The 19,811-nt window shown below is 37.0% G+C and overlaps 1 protein-coding gene across 3 annotated transcripts; it reads right to left on the bottom strand.

Moving 5' to 3' along the window:
* Window positions 1-947: 947 nt before the first annotated feature.
* LOC107772535 (bet1-like protein At4g14600) lies at window positions 948-12,891 on the bottom strand. Of its 3 annotated transcripts, none has more exons than XM_075222767.1 (7): window positions 12,688-12,891; window positions 5,448-5,537; window positions 4,130-4,255; window positions 3,939-4,028; window positions 3,591-3,714; window positions 2,232-2,288; window positions 948-1,544 (listed from the first exon to the last, which is right to left on the bottom strand). In XM_075222767.1, exons 4-7 carry the CDS (start codon window positions 3,995-3,997, stop codon window positions 1,383-1,385), a joined length of 402 nt encoding a protein of 133 aa, XP_075078868.1. In that variant the 5' UTR covers window positions 3,998-4,028; window positions 4,130-4,255; window positions 5,448-5,537; window positions 12,688-12,891; the 3' UTR covers window positions 948-1,382. The 3 variants fall into 3 exon arrangements, with proteins under 3 accessions (XP_075078868.1, XP_075078869.1, XP_075078867.1); XM_075222768.1 differs by having other exon boundaries at window positions 5,448-5,528; XM_075222766.1 differs by lacking the exon at window positions 5,448-5,537.
* Window positions 12,892-19,811: the final 6,920 nt, after the last annotated feature.

Genomic DNA, 19,811 nt, shown 5'->3' with positions numbered 1-19,811 from the left:
ATTGTGGAAAATGTGAGTGCAGTAAGATTTGCATCCACTATTAAGTCATTATGTTCATCAACAATAGCGTTGTGATGAACTCAATAAAGTAGATAATTTATCCTATATATGTTTTTATTCATCTTAGGACGAATATTTTAACATCTTAATATTCAAAAATCAATCAAGGACTTTGTTAATTTTAGGAAGACTTTGAAAATATACTTAAAAACTAATAAACCTCAGTTCCAAGAAATCATATCTTCTGCCAACACATTTACCGAGGAAGCAGAAGTCCTTATGAAGAATCTATTCCGGAACAAATGAATTGTTTTATACTTCAGGAACAAGCATAAAGAAACATTGATCGCTTTTGTCTTAATCTTAATAAAAAAAGGAATCAAGCGTCTCAGATTCAAATATTCAAACAACCTTCATGCTATCCAAAATCTAAAAAAATATATTGAAGTAAATTCCGTTTAATAGGATTTGACCCTATATCAAAGAATTTTTGGAATTGTATATTCAATGATGTACTAATACTAATAAACTAAATTTAGCTTAATGAATAGATTAAAATATTTAGAATACATAGATAGAGCGGATAGACGGAATAGAACCGGCATCGTAAGCTTGAAAGGCTAGGGGTTATAGTCGACGCCGATTATTATTTTTAACGTCTCTGATTCAAAACCGAAGATGAAGCTTTGGTTTCCTTCGGCTCCCACCGGATGGCAAATCAATCAGGGATGATACACCAAGGTGCATGGTTAGATCCAATAGGCGAGGAGTGTCCATTCCCAAAAGATGTCTGCAATGCTTTCATTTTCATAAAGATGGCATGGTTGGACACAACAAACCTATTTTGCAGAACGGGATAGAAGAGTCATTGATCAAGTTAGGCTAAGCAAAGTGGAGCAAGCCTCAGCTTATCAAGCAAACAAGCAACAAAATGATTCAAAAGCATGTGTATGCTAGCCTTCTGTTTGGGGCAGACTTTGTAAGAGTTAAAATCATGTATGCACTGTTTGCCGAACATCATCATCTGCAAAACAGGCTCTGCTGTTTAAACAAATGAAGTATAGAGCATTTTCCATTGACAATAATCAACTTTTTTCTAGGATAAGCACACAATTATCATTGTCATATAGCAAGTATTACAAAGAAAAATAAAAGTGAAAAGAGAAAACAAGAAACTAATAACAATCCTCACTGCTACTAAAGATAAGGAAACTTTACACAAGACTGATATATGGAGTTCCTATAGTTGCACCCTTGCTGTCCCCAATCACTAAAAATTAACCACTGCAGCATTTGTATGATGCCTTGAATAGATTGTGTGTTTCTCTTATCTTCATCAAGACTTGCACCAGGAAACAACAAAACAATGCAGAAGATCGCCTTTATCTCCGTGAAAACTTGGACAGCAGATATATCACAAAGAAGCAAAATAGTGCAAAAAGAATAACATGCATCACATGGTTTGATCCTTCCTGGATGATACTTCTGTTCAATCGTCTCATATTGTTCTTCACCCCTGCTTGAGCCTTGATCAGTGTCATTTGCTGTGATAATGGGAGGTCCAAGTTTTTAAGGAAACGGGGAAATCATGTAACTTACAAGAATGATTCCATAATCAATAAAATAAGCATACATCATGAGAATCTCAGATAGACCGACCAACCAACACATTTATAAACAATGCCGCACTAACTCTAGGCAAGTTTACTACTTCAACGGCTTGAAGCAATCTATTGCAGCAATTTGCTAGACGGGATAACTATTAGAAATACAGATTTACAATCAGTTGAACATATGCGGTGTGTAGTTCAATATCCCCGCACAAATTACCCTCAAGAACAAAGAAAAAAAAAGAGAAAATGGAATCAAGTTTGGGCTTTTTATTAGATCTAACAAGGATGCATCTTTCAAAGTACTAGAAAACCTATAAGAAAAGCATAGAGCAACAAAGGCATTCAGGCAGGTTGGTTTGGCAGTACGTAAGGCAAACAAAGACTACGAGTACACTGTCATTTCCAAAATATTTACAGTAATAACAATTGCAATTCCTAGCATTTATAGAGGGAGAGAGAGTGTTAGATTGTTATCCAGCCTTAGGAACATAAACACAAAACAAGCTCCAATATACAAAAACTTAATTGTTAAGGTACATAAATATATGGAAAAGTGACAAAAGGACTTAAAGAATATCAAATATCTTGGAAGAAAAGGAGAACAAGTTCATGGCATACCAGTTGGTTAATGAAATCATTCTGAAACTTTGCTTCAGACTCAATTTCTTGGGCTACCTGCAGCAAGAAATATCTATAAGTACTAGCAAAGGGTAAGTTGGAATAAAAATCTGAAACCCTGACAAAGGTGAAATGACAAGGCGGACAAATGAGACATTGGAAAAAATGACCTATAAGGAACATTGTATGGATCCACGGACAGGATATAGGAATGATAACCTCTCTCAGCCTGTCGTGAATGAACTATATGGATAACATGACACTGGTCCCCCTATTCTCAGATTTCACTAGGACAGATTTACAACCTAGAAATAAGTGCTGATGTCTCTCTAGCATCCACCTCAAGACCAGTTGAAGTATGTCAGCATGATAAAGCATCAATATATGCCAATATAAAAAAATGAAGATAGACATAAGTAACCACCAGAAAAAGGAGTCATGGGTGTGAAAACACAACCTTTCTTCAAGATTGGTAACCAGGAATAAGTCAGTACTTGCTCCATATACAGTCAAACCTCATGTCTTCTTAATCTAACAATTGATTCCATCCAACAAGAAGTTCCTATACAGTGTCTTTTATGCAAAGTATATCTCGGGGGGTGGGGGGAGGGGGGCGCAGAATATCTTGACGGTTGGTGTGTTTCCAAAACAATGCAGTCTTACCAGTGAAAACGTAAAGCCAAAGAGTGAATTAACATTTTTCTCATAACAGTGGCGTGTGGGCCAACTTGTGCACACCTCAGCCATTTAACCGAGTATTTGCTACCTCCAATTTGGCACAAGTATTGGGTACTTCCACCCGCCAAGGCTTATGCATATGGAAATAAATAACCTAGTGTTTTTGTGTTTCTGCTAGGACTAAAACCCTGATCTCCAAGGGTTGAACTCACTTCATTGACTACTAGGCAACAACCTTGGGTTGATGAACAGCTTTATTAATCCAGTATGATACGATAAATTAAAGGTAAAACATAAAATCAACATTTCCATTCCCAATTCTAAGATGAAATCCTAAATTAAAGGATAGAGAACATTCCTGAATGCAACATTGCCTTGTTTCGCTCAATCCCGAACACAGTATAGTCATTACGCTTTCGTTTGCTCGTGGAAGAGACTTCAACTATCTTCAACCTATATGCCTAACAAGTTTCACAGTGGTGTTCTAAGAAATACTATTATCAGTGTCCCAAGACAACACATCACCTTATTTGAAATGGATCCATGACATAACACATCACCAAATTTGACATGTACATGCATATTAAAGATGCCACCAGTTATGCCAAAAAAAAAAAGTCCTCCAACAAAAAATACAAAATACAAATATAAAGCCAAAGACAAGGTGATAGGTAAGCATACATTTCTAAGCTGTTTTACTTGTTTGCGAAGACCTGTAATCTCGTCATCTAGGTCCCCGTGCATCGGATCAATCCGCACCTGTATCTCATCTGAACCACCTACTTGCCTCGTACTCAATCCATCTCTGATCAATCAAACAATGAAAGAAAACAACTCAATTTCTCAAAAATAAACCCAAAAAATGAAAAAAATGTATTTCTATTAATTTTCTCCTAATTAGGTTATGCTTTTGGTAACTTTTTGTTACACAAACACTTCTCTATAACAATTCAAATTGTGCAAGCAATTAGAACCATAACAAATTATAACTTAAGAAGACGATTCTTTTTTCCCGTTTTTCATAGATACCTGGATCTGTAGGAAGCAGCACCGTAGAAATCACCGCCTCTATGAGAGCTAGAAGCCATTGAAAGAAAAAACTGAAGGAACCTCGAAACCCTAGGTTTCGCGAAAAAAGTATCAATAAAAAGGATTGAAACTTCAGCACGTCAAAAAATACTTCTGTGCTACCAAAGATCAGAGGAGAAATTTATAGTAACCTGTAATATGTTTGTTACAACTCTATTCACCAAAAAATGCTATTTACTCTGTAATACAGCCTATTTTTCAACCATATTGTCCATTAACTGCTATCATGAACCGTCTTGTGGGCTATTTGTTTCATCCTGCACAAGGAATGTTAATGCAGCAGTATCAGAAACCAAATTCAAATGCATGTTAAATCAGGTAGTTTGCTTCCTTGTTTATGAAGTTAATTTGAGCCCTTGCCCTTTAATATCCACAAATGTACAGATTATATGCAACAAAGCTAGGTTCTTTAGTTCCACCATAAAATATGGTTACAAGACATCATCCCATTAAAACCGTAATATTCATTAGCAAGTGGTACTGCATAAATAAACAGTTAAATACATTAACACAAAGCATGTGTTCATATAAATAGAAGACCACTACGGATTTTCAACTTCTAAGAAAGAAGGAAAAACACATAACATGCTCAAGGAAAGACCCAAAACAATAGGTACATTTTTCATACAAGTACATCTCCAGGTCAGGAAAATGGAAAAAAACTATCATCCCTCCAAAAAAAGGAATATCCATTACATCTAATAAACCAAAAAAAAGGATCTCCATTAACACATTTTACTCTTAATCATTCTTCTGTCACACATTAAATTTCCAAGTGCTTAGTGATTTTTCGCCAGGAACTTCAACATTTATTTATTAATGAGCTGCACATTAGCTCTATGATATCCTTGGCGCCCCCAACTGCTAAACACTTAGAAATCTTAATCTGAAAATGATAATGGTTATAAAGAAATTCAAACAATGTAATTTCAACATGGCATAAAAGTTATGAAATGCACATCAAATTCTTTAAGCTCCGAATGATCTCAATTGTGTTGAAAGTCTCGTTTCATTTAAAACTACAATCTTATGGTCCGTCTCTACCCTCCTCCCCTAACATATCTTCAAATCTACCAACTCACCTTTGTATGATCTTACAGTTTGAATTAAGAAAGCTAATCTCCAGCATATAATAATAATATTATTGTTATTAATAGATGGAGACTTTTAATATTTTCACTGCCTTATCTGTCAATTTAAAAAACTGAGGGGTATAAATCAAAGAAAATCAAGAGGTTTAAAATTATACTTAAACCATAATTTATTTATAGTTGAATAGAAATACAACCTCTATTTATTTATAGTTGAATAGAAATACAACCTCTATCAGTAAGGAAATCTTAGGTAGAAAAAGAGAAAAGGAACAGCTATGTACTACATGATGTTTAATTTAGCCACAAATCAGCCTTGCTCTTTTCCAACAAAAGTAACAGAGGCAAAGAAACAAACCTCCAATGCCCGAGCAGTCCTGTATTTTGGGACATTCACTTATGACATGCATATGTTTTCACTCACTCTCTGTAATTATGGCTGCGAAAACTAAAACAACTCCGGTTTAAAAAACAACTGATTGTTTGAAAAAATCCTGGGAAAATGGAATGATTTAAGAGGAATGAAACTCAAACAAAGAGAAAACATGTGACAGACTTCATCACTAAACTTCCATTTAATGGTGAATGAGAGTGTATTTATTTCATGAACTTTACCTTTTATTAGGTTGTTAACTACTTTATTTCAGCAATTCACAAATTTGTTAAATAAAAGATAATAAATGGAGACCGGTTATAACATTATGAAACTGAACCCATATGGCATAAAGCAGAAGCAGCAGGTACGTCTGTTCGGGTTCATTCATGTCCAATAAACTTCAAACAAAAGGAGATTCGGGTATCATGAATGCACTCTACAACCTCTGAATGGTCCCAGAAAGTAAGTTCTCCCTCCAGCTCCTTAGACCAATTCCTCTTTATAGGCAATACCTATTTGCATGTTATGGGCACCCACCTTTAACCAAGCGAACTAGAATTAAGCATTCTTTTACAACCAAGTGACCACCCCTTCCATCAGCTGCACTCAATTTAATTTCCACTTGGTGCGTGCAAACCTAGACCTCACCTGGATTTGAAGTTCATCCAGTGTAATATAAGGCTGTATTGTGGCCCGGGCCTGGCTCGGGACCGGCCCAGGACCGCGGGCCTAACGGGCCAAACGGGCCGGTTCAACCAGGCCTGGGCTCTAGTGGTGCAAAAGCCCGTGGTGGGCCGGTTCAAGACAATTAGCCCATGAGTCCGGGACCGACAGGCGGGCCTGGGTCGGCTCCAACGGCTAATTTTTTTAAAATTTGTTTTTTTTAAAAAAAAGACCAACGGTCAGATTTTTAAAATCTAGCCGTTGGCCTTCAAAATTTATCCGTTGGCCACTTTAAAAAATAGCCATTTGGCCCCCAAACTTTGCTTTAACCCCAAACTTTTTATAATTACACTTTTTCCCAATTCTCAACTATAAATACCCCCTATTCTTTCATTTTTACTCACAAATTCATCAATCTCTCTATAATTTTCTTCTATAATTGTTTACTTTATTATTGCAATTTCGTGAAAAATTGTGAAGTTGGTGAATTGAAGTATTCAAGTCTTCAACGATATTCAATTTTCAAGAAGTTGTTCGTCAATTCGGTAAACTCGTTCCAACTCTTAAGTTTTAATATTATAGTTTTGTTAGTTTTATTTAGTACAATTATAATTAATATGGCATTTTCTTTGAAAAATATTTTTGGTGGTAAGGGTAAGGGAAAATCTAAAATTGGTGAATCTAGTAGCCAAGCTACTACTCCTCCCCCGGCTCCCCGACCCAGACCTGTTACCCGTCCTCCTCCACCTATTATTCTTGATAGTGATAACTCTTGTTTTCAATTTTCCGATAGTCAATTTTGCCATGATGTTGCACCGGGTCAACAATTAAATGAAGAAGTTATGAATGCTCTTTATTCTAATGAAACTATCTTTGAAAATGATGAGGAAAATGATGATTTAGATGAAACGCAACCGGATTTAGATGATACACCTACTAGTCCTGTTAATAACCCAACTGATGCCCCACCTGACCCTCCTGTAGTAACCCCTACTTTTAATAGACAACCTTCTAAACGGCCCGAAACATCTCTTGTTTGCCATTTTTTTACTCAACTAAGAGAAAAAAATAAGGCTAAAGAAGTTGTGGGTTTCAACTAGTTCATAAATTTACTGGAGACCGTAGCGATACGGGCAGTTTAACTAGACACATATTGAAACACCCTAGAGATAAAGCTAGATTTTTACAAATGAAAGCTGCGCAAGAGGGGACAAGTGTAGATAGTACGGTTAACCCTAGTACAGGTTCAAATCTAGTTCAACCGGGAATTAACATTGTTACCGGTGGCATTTTATATTATGATCCAAATAAAGATCGTGAAGAATTGGCAAAAATGGTTACTGTTATGTGCTTACCCTATAGTTTTCCTTCTAACCCTCATTTTGTGCATTATATTAGAAGAGTTTTTAATCCTACTTATAAAGGATGGCCTCGCGCAACCGTAAAGAGCGATATTTATAAATATAAACATGAATATGAACAATATTTGCGCTATTTATTTACTCATATAGATTGTCGCATTGCTATTACTACTGATATTGGTAGAAGTGGTAATGACTGTGATTATCTAACTGTTACAAGTCATTGAATAGATGAGGAGTGGATAATGCAAAAGCGCATTATTGCTTATAGAATAATTAATTCATGCCACACAGGTAAGTTTATTGCTAACACAGTTGCAGATATTTGTAGATATTTTTGCATTAGAGATAAAATTATGTCGGTTTCAATGGATAATGCTTCTAGTAACACTAATGCTATAGGCTTGCTTACAACTACACTAAATCCTGCATTTAGTAATATTTTTCATGTTAGATGTATTTGTCATATTTACCATTTAATCGTCGGTGCTGGTATGAAAGTTTTAAATGTAGAAATTGAAAAGGTTAAAATGACTCTTAATTGGCTTTTTTATTCAAACCGTAGAAGTAGACTTAGAGACTATTTTAAAAAATGTGATGAAGTTAGCCTTAGAGAAAGAAAGGTTCCTAAACCTTGTCCGACTAGATGAAATTATATGTATGAAAGTTTAGTTGTTGCATATGAATATAGGAACCCAATAAGCGCAACGTATAATGCTCGTGTAGGTGATGGTGATGATGATGAGCACCTTACAAATCAAGATTAGAGTAATGTTAAAATGTTTGTAGACTTTTTAGAACAATTTCATATTGCTACAAATGAATTATTTGGCCAATATTATCCTACTATTTCTAACTGTTTAGTTTATATTGCAGCACTTGTAGATTTATTTGCTCAATTTTCAGAGGGTGGAGTAATTTATGAAGAAGCTATTAATTCTATGAAAGTTAAGTTTAAAAAATATTTTTTCCATATCCCCCCTATTTTTGATGTTGCTGCATTGTTAAATCCTACAATGAAATTAGGAGGTCCTCACTTTTGGTATTCAAAAGTTTATAACGCTTTATCACTTTCAGCTGAGGAATTTGCTACACTTGGAGATGCAAAAGCCTCAATTAAAATAAATGCTCAAACTATTTATAATGCTTATCAACTTGTCTTAGATCAAGCTAGATCAAATATTCCAACTCCTACTTCGTCTAGTTCGCAAGCATCTAAAAGAAATGCGGGCCTAAAAGCCCTTAGTTCTTGGACGGAGTTCAGGGGGTTCTCAAGGTGATAATTTTGGTGATAGTTCACAACTAAATGAGCTTCAAGTTTATTTGTTGCAGACTTGAATCAGAGAATCCCGACGGCTCCTTCGATGTTTTGGAATGGTGGAAGGACAAACAAAAACACTATTCGATTCTTTCAAGGATGGCTCGAGATATTTTAGGTGTTCAAGCTTCAACAGTGGCATCGGAGAGCGCATTCAGTCAAGCGAGGCTTCAAATCGGTGATCATAGAGCGTCTATGAGGGAAAGCTTGGAAAAATCAGTACTCTTCAGAGATTGGATCCGTTCGGAAAGAAGAAATTTTGGACTTGCAAAATCACAACCGGAGATAGATGAAGCTTATGAAGAAATGCTAGCGGAACTTGCGCAGGATGCTGCTTCGCCCGGAAGCGGTGATGAACAAGCTTCTTTTCCACCACCACCAACGGAAATTCCTCCGGACCTTCAAGGATTTATGAGATTTGTTAGAGATAATACATAGACTAACATGTAACTTGTATTTTGGCACATCTTCCTTAGTTTTTTTCCTTTTAATGGTGGTATTAGTACCTTGTTGTGCTCATTCCATTGGGGGAGGAAGACTAAGAAAGATATTGTCATTCTTTGTTAATGTCGTAATAGTAAAATATATAAGACATTCCCTTGAATATTTCTTTGCAATTTATTTTGTGTTTAAATTTGATATAGTATATATATTATATATCTAATACATATAAACTATATATATATATATATATACATATATATAAGGCAATATATATTACATAAGGCAATATATAATTATATATACACATAATACACCCTTATATATACATACTATATATACTATATATATTTATATAGCTATATATAAGCAATTTATACTAGTATATACATATATAGTTTACAAGAAAGTGCCTTAGATAAAAAAATTAAAAAAAATAGCCCGAAACGTGAAAAGCCCGTTAGGCCCGGCCCATTTAGCCCAAGACCATGTGGGCTTAGGACCGCCGTGGGCCGTTTCCACACATTGGGACCGTTTGGCCCGGGACCGCCTCACATATATATAAGGCAATATATATTACATAAGGCAATATATAATTATATATACACATAATACACCCTTATATATACATACTATACATACTATATATACTATATATATTTATATAGCTATATATAAGCAATTTATACTAGTATATACATATATAGTTTACAAAAAATTAAAAAAAAATAGCCCGAAACGAAAAAAACCCGTTAGGCCGCGGGTCCGGCCCATTTAGCCCGGGACCATGTGGGCTTAGGACCGCCGTGGGTCGGTTCCACACATTGGGACCGTTTGGCCCAGGATCGCCTCAGCCCGGCCCGCCTCAAGCCCAAGCCCGTTTAGGCCCGTTTGGCCCGGGCCCGGACCACAATACAGCATTAGTGTAATAGCACAACTATTATGAAACTAATCTAACTCTTGATGAGCTCCTGTGAGATGTGGCTAGTATTAGGGTCTAAATCCAAAAAGTATTAGCACATTATATTTTTTCTATGAGATGCAACACATGGTGCTCCTTCCAGTAATATCACGACATTCACAAGGCAATGACTCTTACTCTTGCTTCTTTTTGGCTTTTGTTTGTTTAGGGACTTATTGCAATAGTTTTGAGTTTTGACCCAAAATTGGAGAAGGTGCATCCAATTTGTGCAAGAATCAGAGGTAGTAGATTTGTTTCACATTATTTATAATTTTCCAACCATTTTCTCCATCTGTTCTTCCCGGAACAACTTCTTGAACCCACTCAGTACTCACCTAAAGGATGAAGTACTATATAACAGAATTGGCTTGAGGCTCCAGTTTGACTTATTTTTTTGAGAAGGTAACAAGTTCTATAAATTAAGTAGAAAAACCTTTAGCATAAAGATTATGCTAAAGGTTAAAGATAGTTACAAGTCTTCAGTTTGACTTATTAGTGGTAGACAACTCATAAAAGTCCAATTTTAACTTGGTTCTATATCATAAACTAATAAAGAAAACCAACCACCTCAACCCACTTTCGATTGAACTCACCAAATAGAAGTCAACCTTTTGAAGAAATTTCCATCCCCGAAACTACTAGAAAAGGCCATAGAGAAAATGATCACGGGCAGACCAAACCAATAAAAGAACAATATACCTTAAAAGATATGCATCAGAGTCGATACATATATTTCATCCTCTCCTCACAAATAAGCAAGCCACGGAAAAAAAATCACTTATCCAAAGTTGACAACTGTGATCTCCACCAGGTTGATCTGTTTGTTTGATTACATTTATAAAATTCGCTTCCTACAAACTTCCAGGTTCCATCCTCAAATCCCATTCATTTGGTTTCAGGTGTACAAGCAGCAAGTATATACAACCAGAAAATCATCTCAATCGCACGAGCATTAAAGAGTACATGCACCAAATACCCAATTAAGCCATCATTAATCATTAAAAACAGGCTAAACAGGCAATTCTACACCTTCTGCTTGGTGGGCAATCTTACATAATATAGATCTGTCAGTTGAAAACCTTAATCTATAGAATGAAATCCCATGTGTTTCGGAACAAGGAAGACCATCACCGTTACATTCAAAGGATCAATGGTATTAAGTGCAATAACCAAGTCACTGAAAGCACAATGGCATCATCCAAGCATAGAAAGAACAACCTCCTATAACATGAAACTTGTCGAAGAACACCGATCAAATTCAACACAAACTAATCCTAAGAACTGGTTAAATATTTAAAATCTCTATACCAATTTTAGTACTCCCTGTGCCAATTTGTTTGGCACTTTTTCCTTTATTGTTTATCTCAAAAAAATTGGTACCTTACTATTTACAATCTAATAATTATCACATTCCTATTTTACCATTGACATGACATGTTCTAGATCCCACTAAATACAAAAAAGAAAAAATTGGTACCAAAGGCACTTGAAGCTTATATCAGAAGTCTTTTCTTTCTTAAACTCCGCATCTAGACAACTACCGCCAAGCCAAATTGAGATGAGGGAGTATTTCTTAATGAATTCTCCGTATTTAACAATTCCAGCTTAACTATGCACATAACGTTTATAGAACCAAATTCCCAAGGCGAAAGCTGCCAATAACTAGAACACAAAACACCGCACACAAAACACCATTAGTTATAAATGCAATATTCCAAGTAATAAATGACTTGTGAACTACATCTTCAGGTTGGCAAAGAACGTTCCAATACACCGATGCCAGCAGAAACCCCAACAAGTATAGCAAACCAATTCTATTTCAGAAACCCTGGTAAAAGCCCAATTCAAACCCCAACACAATTAACACATTCGGACAGCAAAACGACAAACAAACAGCACGTGCTCCCCAAGAAATCGGATCAATGCAGCCAAAAAAGAAGCTGTCATCGCAAATCATCAGTCTCAATTTCAAAGCTACAAAATGAATTTAAGCAGAAAAGTGCAAGAAACAAAAGCAATTGAACAAGAATAGAATAGAAGATAACAAATGAGATGAATTTGGATTAAGCTGTTACTCTGATATCTTCCAAAAACAACACGAACAGATAAAATAAAACCATTTCGAATTAAGCTCAAAAAATAATAATCAAACAGCACGTATCAGTGTCAGTCACTTTAAAAACTAAAACTTAGAGAGAGAGAGAGAGAGAGAGAGAGAGAGAGAGAGAGAGAGAGAGAAAGAGAGTGAGAAACTAATCAAAATCAATACCACACCAACACATTGCATACAAGTGCACGGAACATAAAAATAATCCTAAAGTATGATTAAACCTAACTCTAAAACTCTAAATTAAACAGTTACCAAATCTCATAAAAAACATTTTTTTAAAAAAAGAGCTGATAAAAATGCATAAATAATTAATCAAAATAAAAATAAACTCAAATTAGCTAAAAACGAAGGAGAAGAAGGATTCAAACCTGCTTTATCCCGTAAAGGCGAACTGGAAAACCCTAGTATTAAGTAGAAATGCTATGAATCTTCAACAACAACAACAAAAAAAACCTCGAAACTTCAAAACCCTAGATGGAGAGAAAAATGAAGCGGCGGTGACGTTAGAGAGAGAAAGACGGACAGAGATCAGAGAGAGAGATTCATGGCTTAATACATGACGAAGACACATGTTAAGTACGTACAGGTGATCTTATTAGGAAAGAGCAATTAAGGTCCCCAAGTTTTTCATTTTTTTTATTTCAAATTTAAATTTCAGAATTTTTTAAAAATTAAAAAACTCTAGAAGTCAAATCACTCAAAAAATTCAAAAACAACTCCAAATTGTATTTATGTACAAACACAACTCTAATTTTCAAATATCATTTTACTTGAATTTATTTCTCACTTTTTTCCCGAAATTTCTAAATTCTTATGTGTCACACCTCCTTTTTGCGCGCCCGCCTCCGGAGGGTTAAATGCGCGAGGGGAGTTTTTCCAATTTAAGTGACAATATTCGAAATGGGATTATTTGTTTAATTCAGGGTCGCCACTTGGGAAAGATTTGGCTTTTGGTGTCCCAAGTCACCGGTTTATCTTGAATCCGAATCGAGGAAAATATTCAACTTTTCCAAATGAAGTCTGCGAACCAGAAATTCTAAGTAAGGAATTCTGTTGACCCGAGGGAAGGTGTTAGGCACCCTCGAATCCCGTGGTTCTAGCACGGTCGCTTAAATTGTTATAATGGCTAAATATCTGATTTAAGTACATGTTGTGACTTATGTGCTTTTTATTGAATTTAAAACCGCTTTTATTATCATTTATTTTTATAGAATTGCAACGTCATGAAAATGCATCTCGAACCACGTCACAATCAATGCGCCCGTGGTTGTTAACACATTTCGACTCCGTTGAGATTTGAATTTGGGTCACATAAAATGCGCACCCGAATTTAAGAATGTAACTTAATTAATTCGCGCCTAAAGAGTCTAACGCGTTATTATTTTTTTTTGGGGAAAGACCGTGAAATTCACTAAACAGTCCCTCCCAGATTCTAAGTATTTACTATTATCAATTATTGAGGGCCCCGCAACGTGCATCTTTATTTGACGAGGCTCGTCTCATTATTTTTTAAAAGGGATATCCTAAAGTGACTACATTTCTATTATGTTTGTCTCTAAAAAATAGAAGAAAAAGGATACGTGCTTAATTCAATTGCATGTTTTGGCCCACTCCGGATTCCTGTTAATCATCTGATTAGTTGTTTACGTGATGAAGGATGCTATACCTCGTAGAACATGCTTTTAATTTGATAAAAATTACGTACAAGCTCATGAAACGCTACACTTACTCCAAACATTTCTTGAGTTGAATTTAACTAAACTTATTTAAACTAGATTAAGGGAGTTAACTACCAGAATGTTACTAATGGGATTCGAACATGATCCTACATACTGCCTGACGAAGTTGAAACTCGAGAATGTAAAACTGTATTGTATTTGGCGAGATTTGAAAGCCATCCACCCTACATATTCAAAGCATGCTGGAGAACGAGTTTGAATTAACAATTATACTAAATGGTTGCATATTCTATGATTTATAGTTACATCCTGTATACCACTTAAATGAATCACATATCACGATTTTAGATCAGCATAAGCTTCAATTAAGTACAAACTTACTAAAGTATTCTCTATTGAACTACAAACTAAAATTTACACAATTTAACAACATTTATAAAAAAACTGTAAGTAAAACAACATAATGATCATAATTCTTTCAGATCTTTCAATTCATGCTTTTCATCGTTACACCAATGTGGGACTCGAAATGTGTACCTGAGATGCTGAAAATGCAAAGGAGAAGAGGAAGAAGATAGGGAAAATCAGCAGCAGCAGCAACAAGATAGCAGCAACAACAAAACAACACAGCAGCAATGACAAACAAGTAACAGCAGAACAAGTTCCAATGCAGAATGCAGTTATGGCCGATGGAAAAAGTAACAAATAACAGCAATAACCAGTAGCGTAGGATCAGAAATCAGACAGACCAAATCCAGGAATAAACTAATGCAACACACAACCAGTAACCTCAGTTAGGACTTGGAAGAATCAGTATTGATTAAACAGGTTGAGACAAGTGAAATCAAAACAACAATAGGAAGAACAGTTTCTGATTTTATCTGTATGTTTTCTATCTCTTGCTCTCTATCTCTCTCCTGTATATATCCTCTCTCAATGTGTATCTGTATATGCCTGTTTTTTGTGGTCTCCCTCTGTGTATGTGTCTGTCTATCTATTTATAACCTAGCATTAGGCCATTTACAGCCTGTTAAACACATCAGAAATCCCTCCCATATGGTCTGTTGTCCTTCCACTCAACTATTTAAAAATAAAACCCCTCCCATGAGATTCCCCTAACAGCCTTTTATCATTTTATTAAACTAAAACAAAGGTATGGGCAGCCTAAAATGGTCTGACAGCACATGCTGTCCCATTTGCTCTAATTATTAAAGGAACATAGTGCACATGCTGTTCATGCCATCAATTTAAACCAAAGTCTCAACTACAACCCCACCCTTAGATGTTTTCTGATTCAAATTGATATATAGCGACAATGCTATACTCAGTTCCTAATTGAATTCAAACAAAATTTCAGCAGACAACCCAATGACAGGGATCAGATTATCACCATTCCAAACTGAACTAATTGACTACGTATATCAACTCGACTATACTAATTGTAACACATACAATCGAAGCCAATAATCAGAAATCCAATAGTATCAACAAGGGGTTCAGATCGCACTGTCAAAACAAAAATGACCCTCGGAACTAATTAATCGACCAATTTCAATTTTAGTCGATTGTACAGTTTACAAACACACACAAAATGAAGAAGGGCTTGACCAAATACAGAAATCTTGGGCAAAATAGACGGGACAATCAAAATTCAAAGCAAATCAACTAAAGACATTTAGCCATACGAACAGACCTTTAACTATAACAAACACATGAACTGATAAAGAAAAGGGAAAGCAAAAATACCTTAGAGTCTTGGAAAAATCAGCAAACCCTAACTCGGATTTGAATCGACCTTTCTTGGGGTTGAACGGACTTTAATCGAAGTGTTCTCAACTGAGAACACTTCGATTAAGGTCCGTTAGACCCTAATCATCTGGTTCAAACGGACACAGACCGGACATCAGAACTTCTAGGGTTCCTAAGGGCAGATTTGGGATTTATGTTTCCCTGGTTAGATTCGGACCAAACCAAGCCTGGTTTGGTTACGAGGGAAGTCAGGGGAGTGTCTGGTATGAACCTGGGGTAGATCGGTGTAGATCGGAGTTCTGCTCGAATCTTCAAATGAAGATTCGAGAACCTAGGGACTGATTCGAACTCAGCGGTTGATGGATTTGGATTCAGGGTGGTGAGGTGCATCTAGGGTGTTAAGGCAGTAGTCACCGACGTCCTTGCCGCCGGGTTTAATGGTGAGGGGAAAGGGGGCGGCGTTAGGGTTTTCATGGGGTTCAGGGTCTGGTGAAGGAGACGACTAAATGGGGTGCTTGGATAGGGGGCAGGGTATGATATGAAGGCTTTTATACGGGGTGGATGGTTGGGTCTTGGCCGTTAGATCACTCGAGATCAACGGCCTGGATTCAAGGATTAATACAAACGGTGTCGTTTGGTTTAGTATTGGGGTCGGGTTGGTTCGGGGTTGAATGGGTCGGGTTTGTATGTGGGTACGGGGGATATGATGAGGGTCGTTAGATCAGGGTGGCTTGAACGGCTGAGATGGGTTGCCCCCTGAAACGACGTAGTTTTGGTGTCAAACTACGTCGTTTGGAGGCCTGGGAGATGGGTCTGTTGGACCGGTATGCTTTTGGGCCTCAGATTAACAAATGAAAACGGGCCCAGTCCGATTTAAACCAATTTGCACCCTTTTTCTTTTATTTTTCTAATTTTTTTTTAAAAAACACAAAACCTAATTAAACAAAATTAAACACCATTAATTAACACTTAATGTATTTATTACACACATATTAAAATATTTAAAATAGGTAAAATCACTCCAAGGCAACAAATAGGACAAAAGATGCATATTTTGTGATTTTCCTTTTAATAACCGGATTATGGTTCAACTACACACGACATATATTTTTTGTATTTTGTTTGATAAAAAAAAATGGACAAGATCATAAATAACTAACAAAAATGCCACGTAAAATCCAAAAATTGTACAGCAAGACCAATTGCTATTATTTTTTGTTTCTTTTGGAGTGATTATCGCGAAAACAAAAATCACGTGCTCACAGCTGCCCCTCTTTGTTCGGAAACACGAAGAGTTTTCGTGCAAAGATAAAGTGAGCGGATATGAGCGATTTTTGCCTATTGGAATACTCCGTGTGAAGCACATTTTGAAAGATTTGACCGAATCTTTGCTTCGAAGATTTCCTACATATCCTGGGCTAAACAGGAATCAGGTCAATGTAGTTCGGGAAACTTTGGTAGCTGGGACTACCATGGGATTGCAATGTTTGTCGTTACTGCTGTTGTTGTTGCCGCTGTTGCTTTACTGACCACCTTATTACAACCAAAGGAAAATTGAAACTGAACTAACTACTTATGCTTGTCAATTGCTAGTTACAAGATTCCTATCTATGATTCTTTTGCAACTTGATCTTGGGTCTTAGCTGATTTTGCTTGTAGACTTCGATCCGAATCTTGATGCTTGCAAGTTGTAGGTGCCTGTTTATTTCTGGGATACTGAGTAAGACGGGATTGGTAGAACTCGGGACCTTGATCAAATCTTGAAACGATCCGCCCTTCATTTTTCCAAATATCTCGGAACATCTTCTTTTTGTCTTTTCCTTATTTTCTTTATTTTGGGTTGAGACTCATCTCGTGGGTTGTCTCGATCCATGTGTATCGAGGCCAGACCTGCGGAGAAAAACAGACGAACGAAATTTTCTGCCCCAGTTTCACTAGGAAAATTTCGTGAGTTAAATGCTGGGAAGTTTATAGAATTGATGAATGGATTGGAGAATTTCAGTCTACCAAATGCAACTCCGGGATTGGATCCCTAATATTGCCACAAGGTAAAAACGCTCAGTTCAGGGTTGGAGCCCTAATGCTGGCTAAATGGAAAAGTGCTCAGTTCAGGGTTGGAACCCTAATGCTGGCTAACTGGAAAAAGTTCAGTTCAGGGTTGGAGCCCTAATGCTGACTAAAGGGAAAAAGTTCAGTTTAGGGTTGGAGCCCTAATGCTGACTAAAGGGAAAAAGTTCAGTTTAGGGTTGGAGCCCTAATGCTGACTAAAGGGAAAAAGTTCAGTTTAGGGTTGGAGCCCTAATGCTGACTAAAGGGAAAAAGTTCAGTTTAGGGTTGGAGCCCTAATGCTGACTAAAGGGAAAAGTTCAGTTCAGGGTTGGAGCCCTAATGCTGACTATCAAACAATGCTCAGTTCAGGGTTGGAGCCCTAATGTTGGCTAAATGAAAAAGTTCAGTTCAGGGTTGGAGCCCTAATGCTGACTAACAGACAATGCTCAGTTCAGGGTTGGAGCCCTAATGCTGGCTAAATGGAAAATGCTCAGTTCAGGGTTGGAGCCCTAATGCTGACTAAAAGACAATGCTCAGTTCAGGGTTGGAGCCCTAATGCTGGCTAAATGAAAAAGTTCAGTTCAGGGTTGGAGCCCTAATGCTGACTAACAGACAATACTCAGTTCAGGGTTGGAGCCCTAATGCTGGCTAAATGGAAAAAGTTCAGTTCAGGGTTGGAGCCCTAATGCTGACTAAAAGACAATGCTCGGGAAGATTCACGGGTTATGCCGGAAAAGGTCCACGGGTTATGCCGGAGGGTTCATCGGGTTATGCCGGAAGATTCATCGGGTTATGCCAGAAAATTTATCGGAACATGCCGGAAAATTCATCGGAACATGCCGGGAAGATTTATCGGGTTATGCCGAAAGATTTATCGGGTTATGTCGGAAGGTTCATCGGGTTATGCCGGAGGGTTCATCGGGTTATGCCGAAAGATTCATCGGGTTATGCCGGAAAATTCATCGGAACATGCCGGAAAATTCATCGGAACATGCCGGGAAGATTTATCGGGTTATGCCGGAAGGTTCATCGGGTTATGCCGGAAGGTTCATCGGGTTATGCCAGAAGGTTCATCGGGTTATGCCGGAAGATTCATCGGATCATGCCGGAAAATTCATCGGAACATGCCGGGAAGATTTATCGGGTTATGCCGAAAGGTTCATCGGGTTATGCTGGTAGGTTCATCGGGTTATGTCGGAAGATATATCGGGTTATGCCGGAATAGTTGGGGAATGAGGTCATATGTTACCATGATTTGTTCTTCTTTTGGGGATTTTCATTTTTCTTTCTTGTCTCTTTTTATTTCCCTTTTTTATTTATCAAAAATGCATGAAAGAGTTCTGGGGAAACTTACATTCGGTTGTTCTCCCGCTGCAGAGTTGGTTTGATGCTCGCGCATTTCACTTCTTTCGGGCTGTACCGGCTTCTTGCATGGTTGTTTTGGATTGTACCTGTCTCAATTTTCCTAAACAAAGACAAATTGTCAGTTTGAAAACGGTGGTTGATTCGGTGGCCTTGATCGTTCCAATTGCTTGGTCTTGGACTAATTCCTGTTGATAACTTTGCCATTGATTGGATTCACAGGCGACTTGTCTTAGACTGATCATACTCGCATTTCCGGATTTGTGTAAGGCTTTGGTTCTTTCATCCCATTCTGCTTGGGGATTCTTTACGAAGCCAACTCAATGGGGATTTTTTATTGGGGAGACCCTGTGGGGATTTGTACAAAGTAGACTCGTTGGGGATTTGCTGGGGGAGACTCTTTGGGGATTTGTACAAGGGGAGACTCTCTGGGGATTTGTACAAAGAGATACTCTGTGGGGATTTATACAAAGACATACTCTGTGGGGATTTGTACAAAGAGAGACTCTGTGGGATTATTATTATTATTATTATTATTATTATTATTATTATTATTATTATTATTATTATTATTATTATTATTATTATTATTTCTCAAAAGGGAGGCCCTGTGGGGATTTACTTCGAAAGTAAATCAATGACATGATCAGTCG

This window comes from Nicotiana tabacum, chromosome 10 (genome assembly GCF_000715075.1).
Source record: "Nicotiana tabacum cultivar K326 chromosome 10, ASM71507v2, whole genome shotgun sequence".
Taxonomy (NCBI): Eukaryota; Viridiplantae; Streptophyta; class Magnoliopsida; order Solanales; family Solanaceae; genus Nicotiana; species Nicotiana tabacum.
This window is presented reverse-complemented; position numbering and strand designations above follow the sequence as displayed.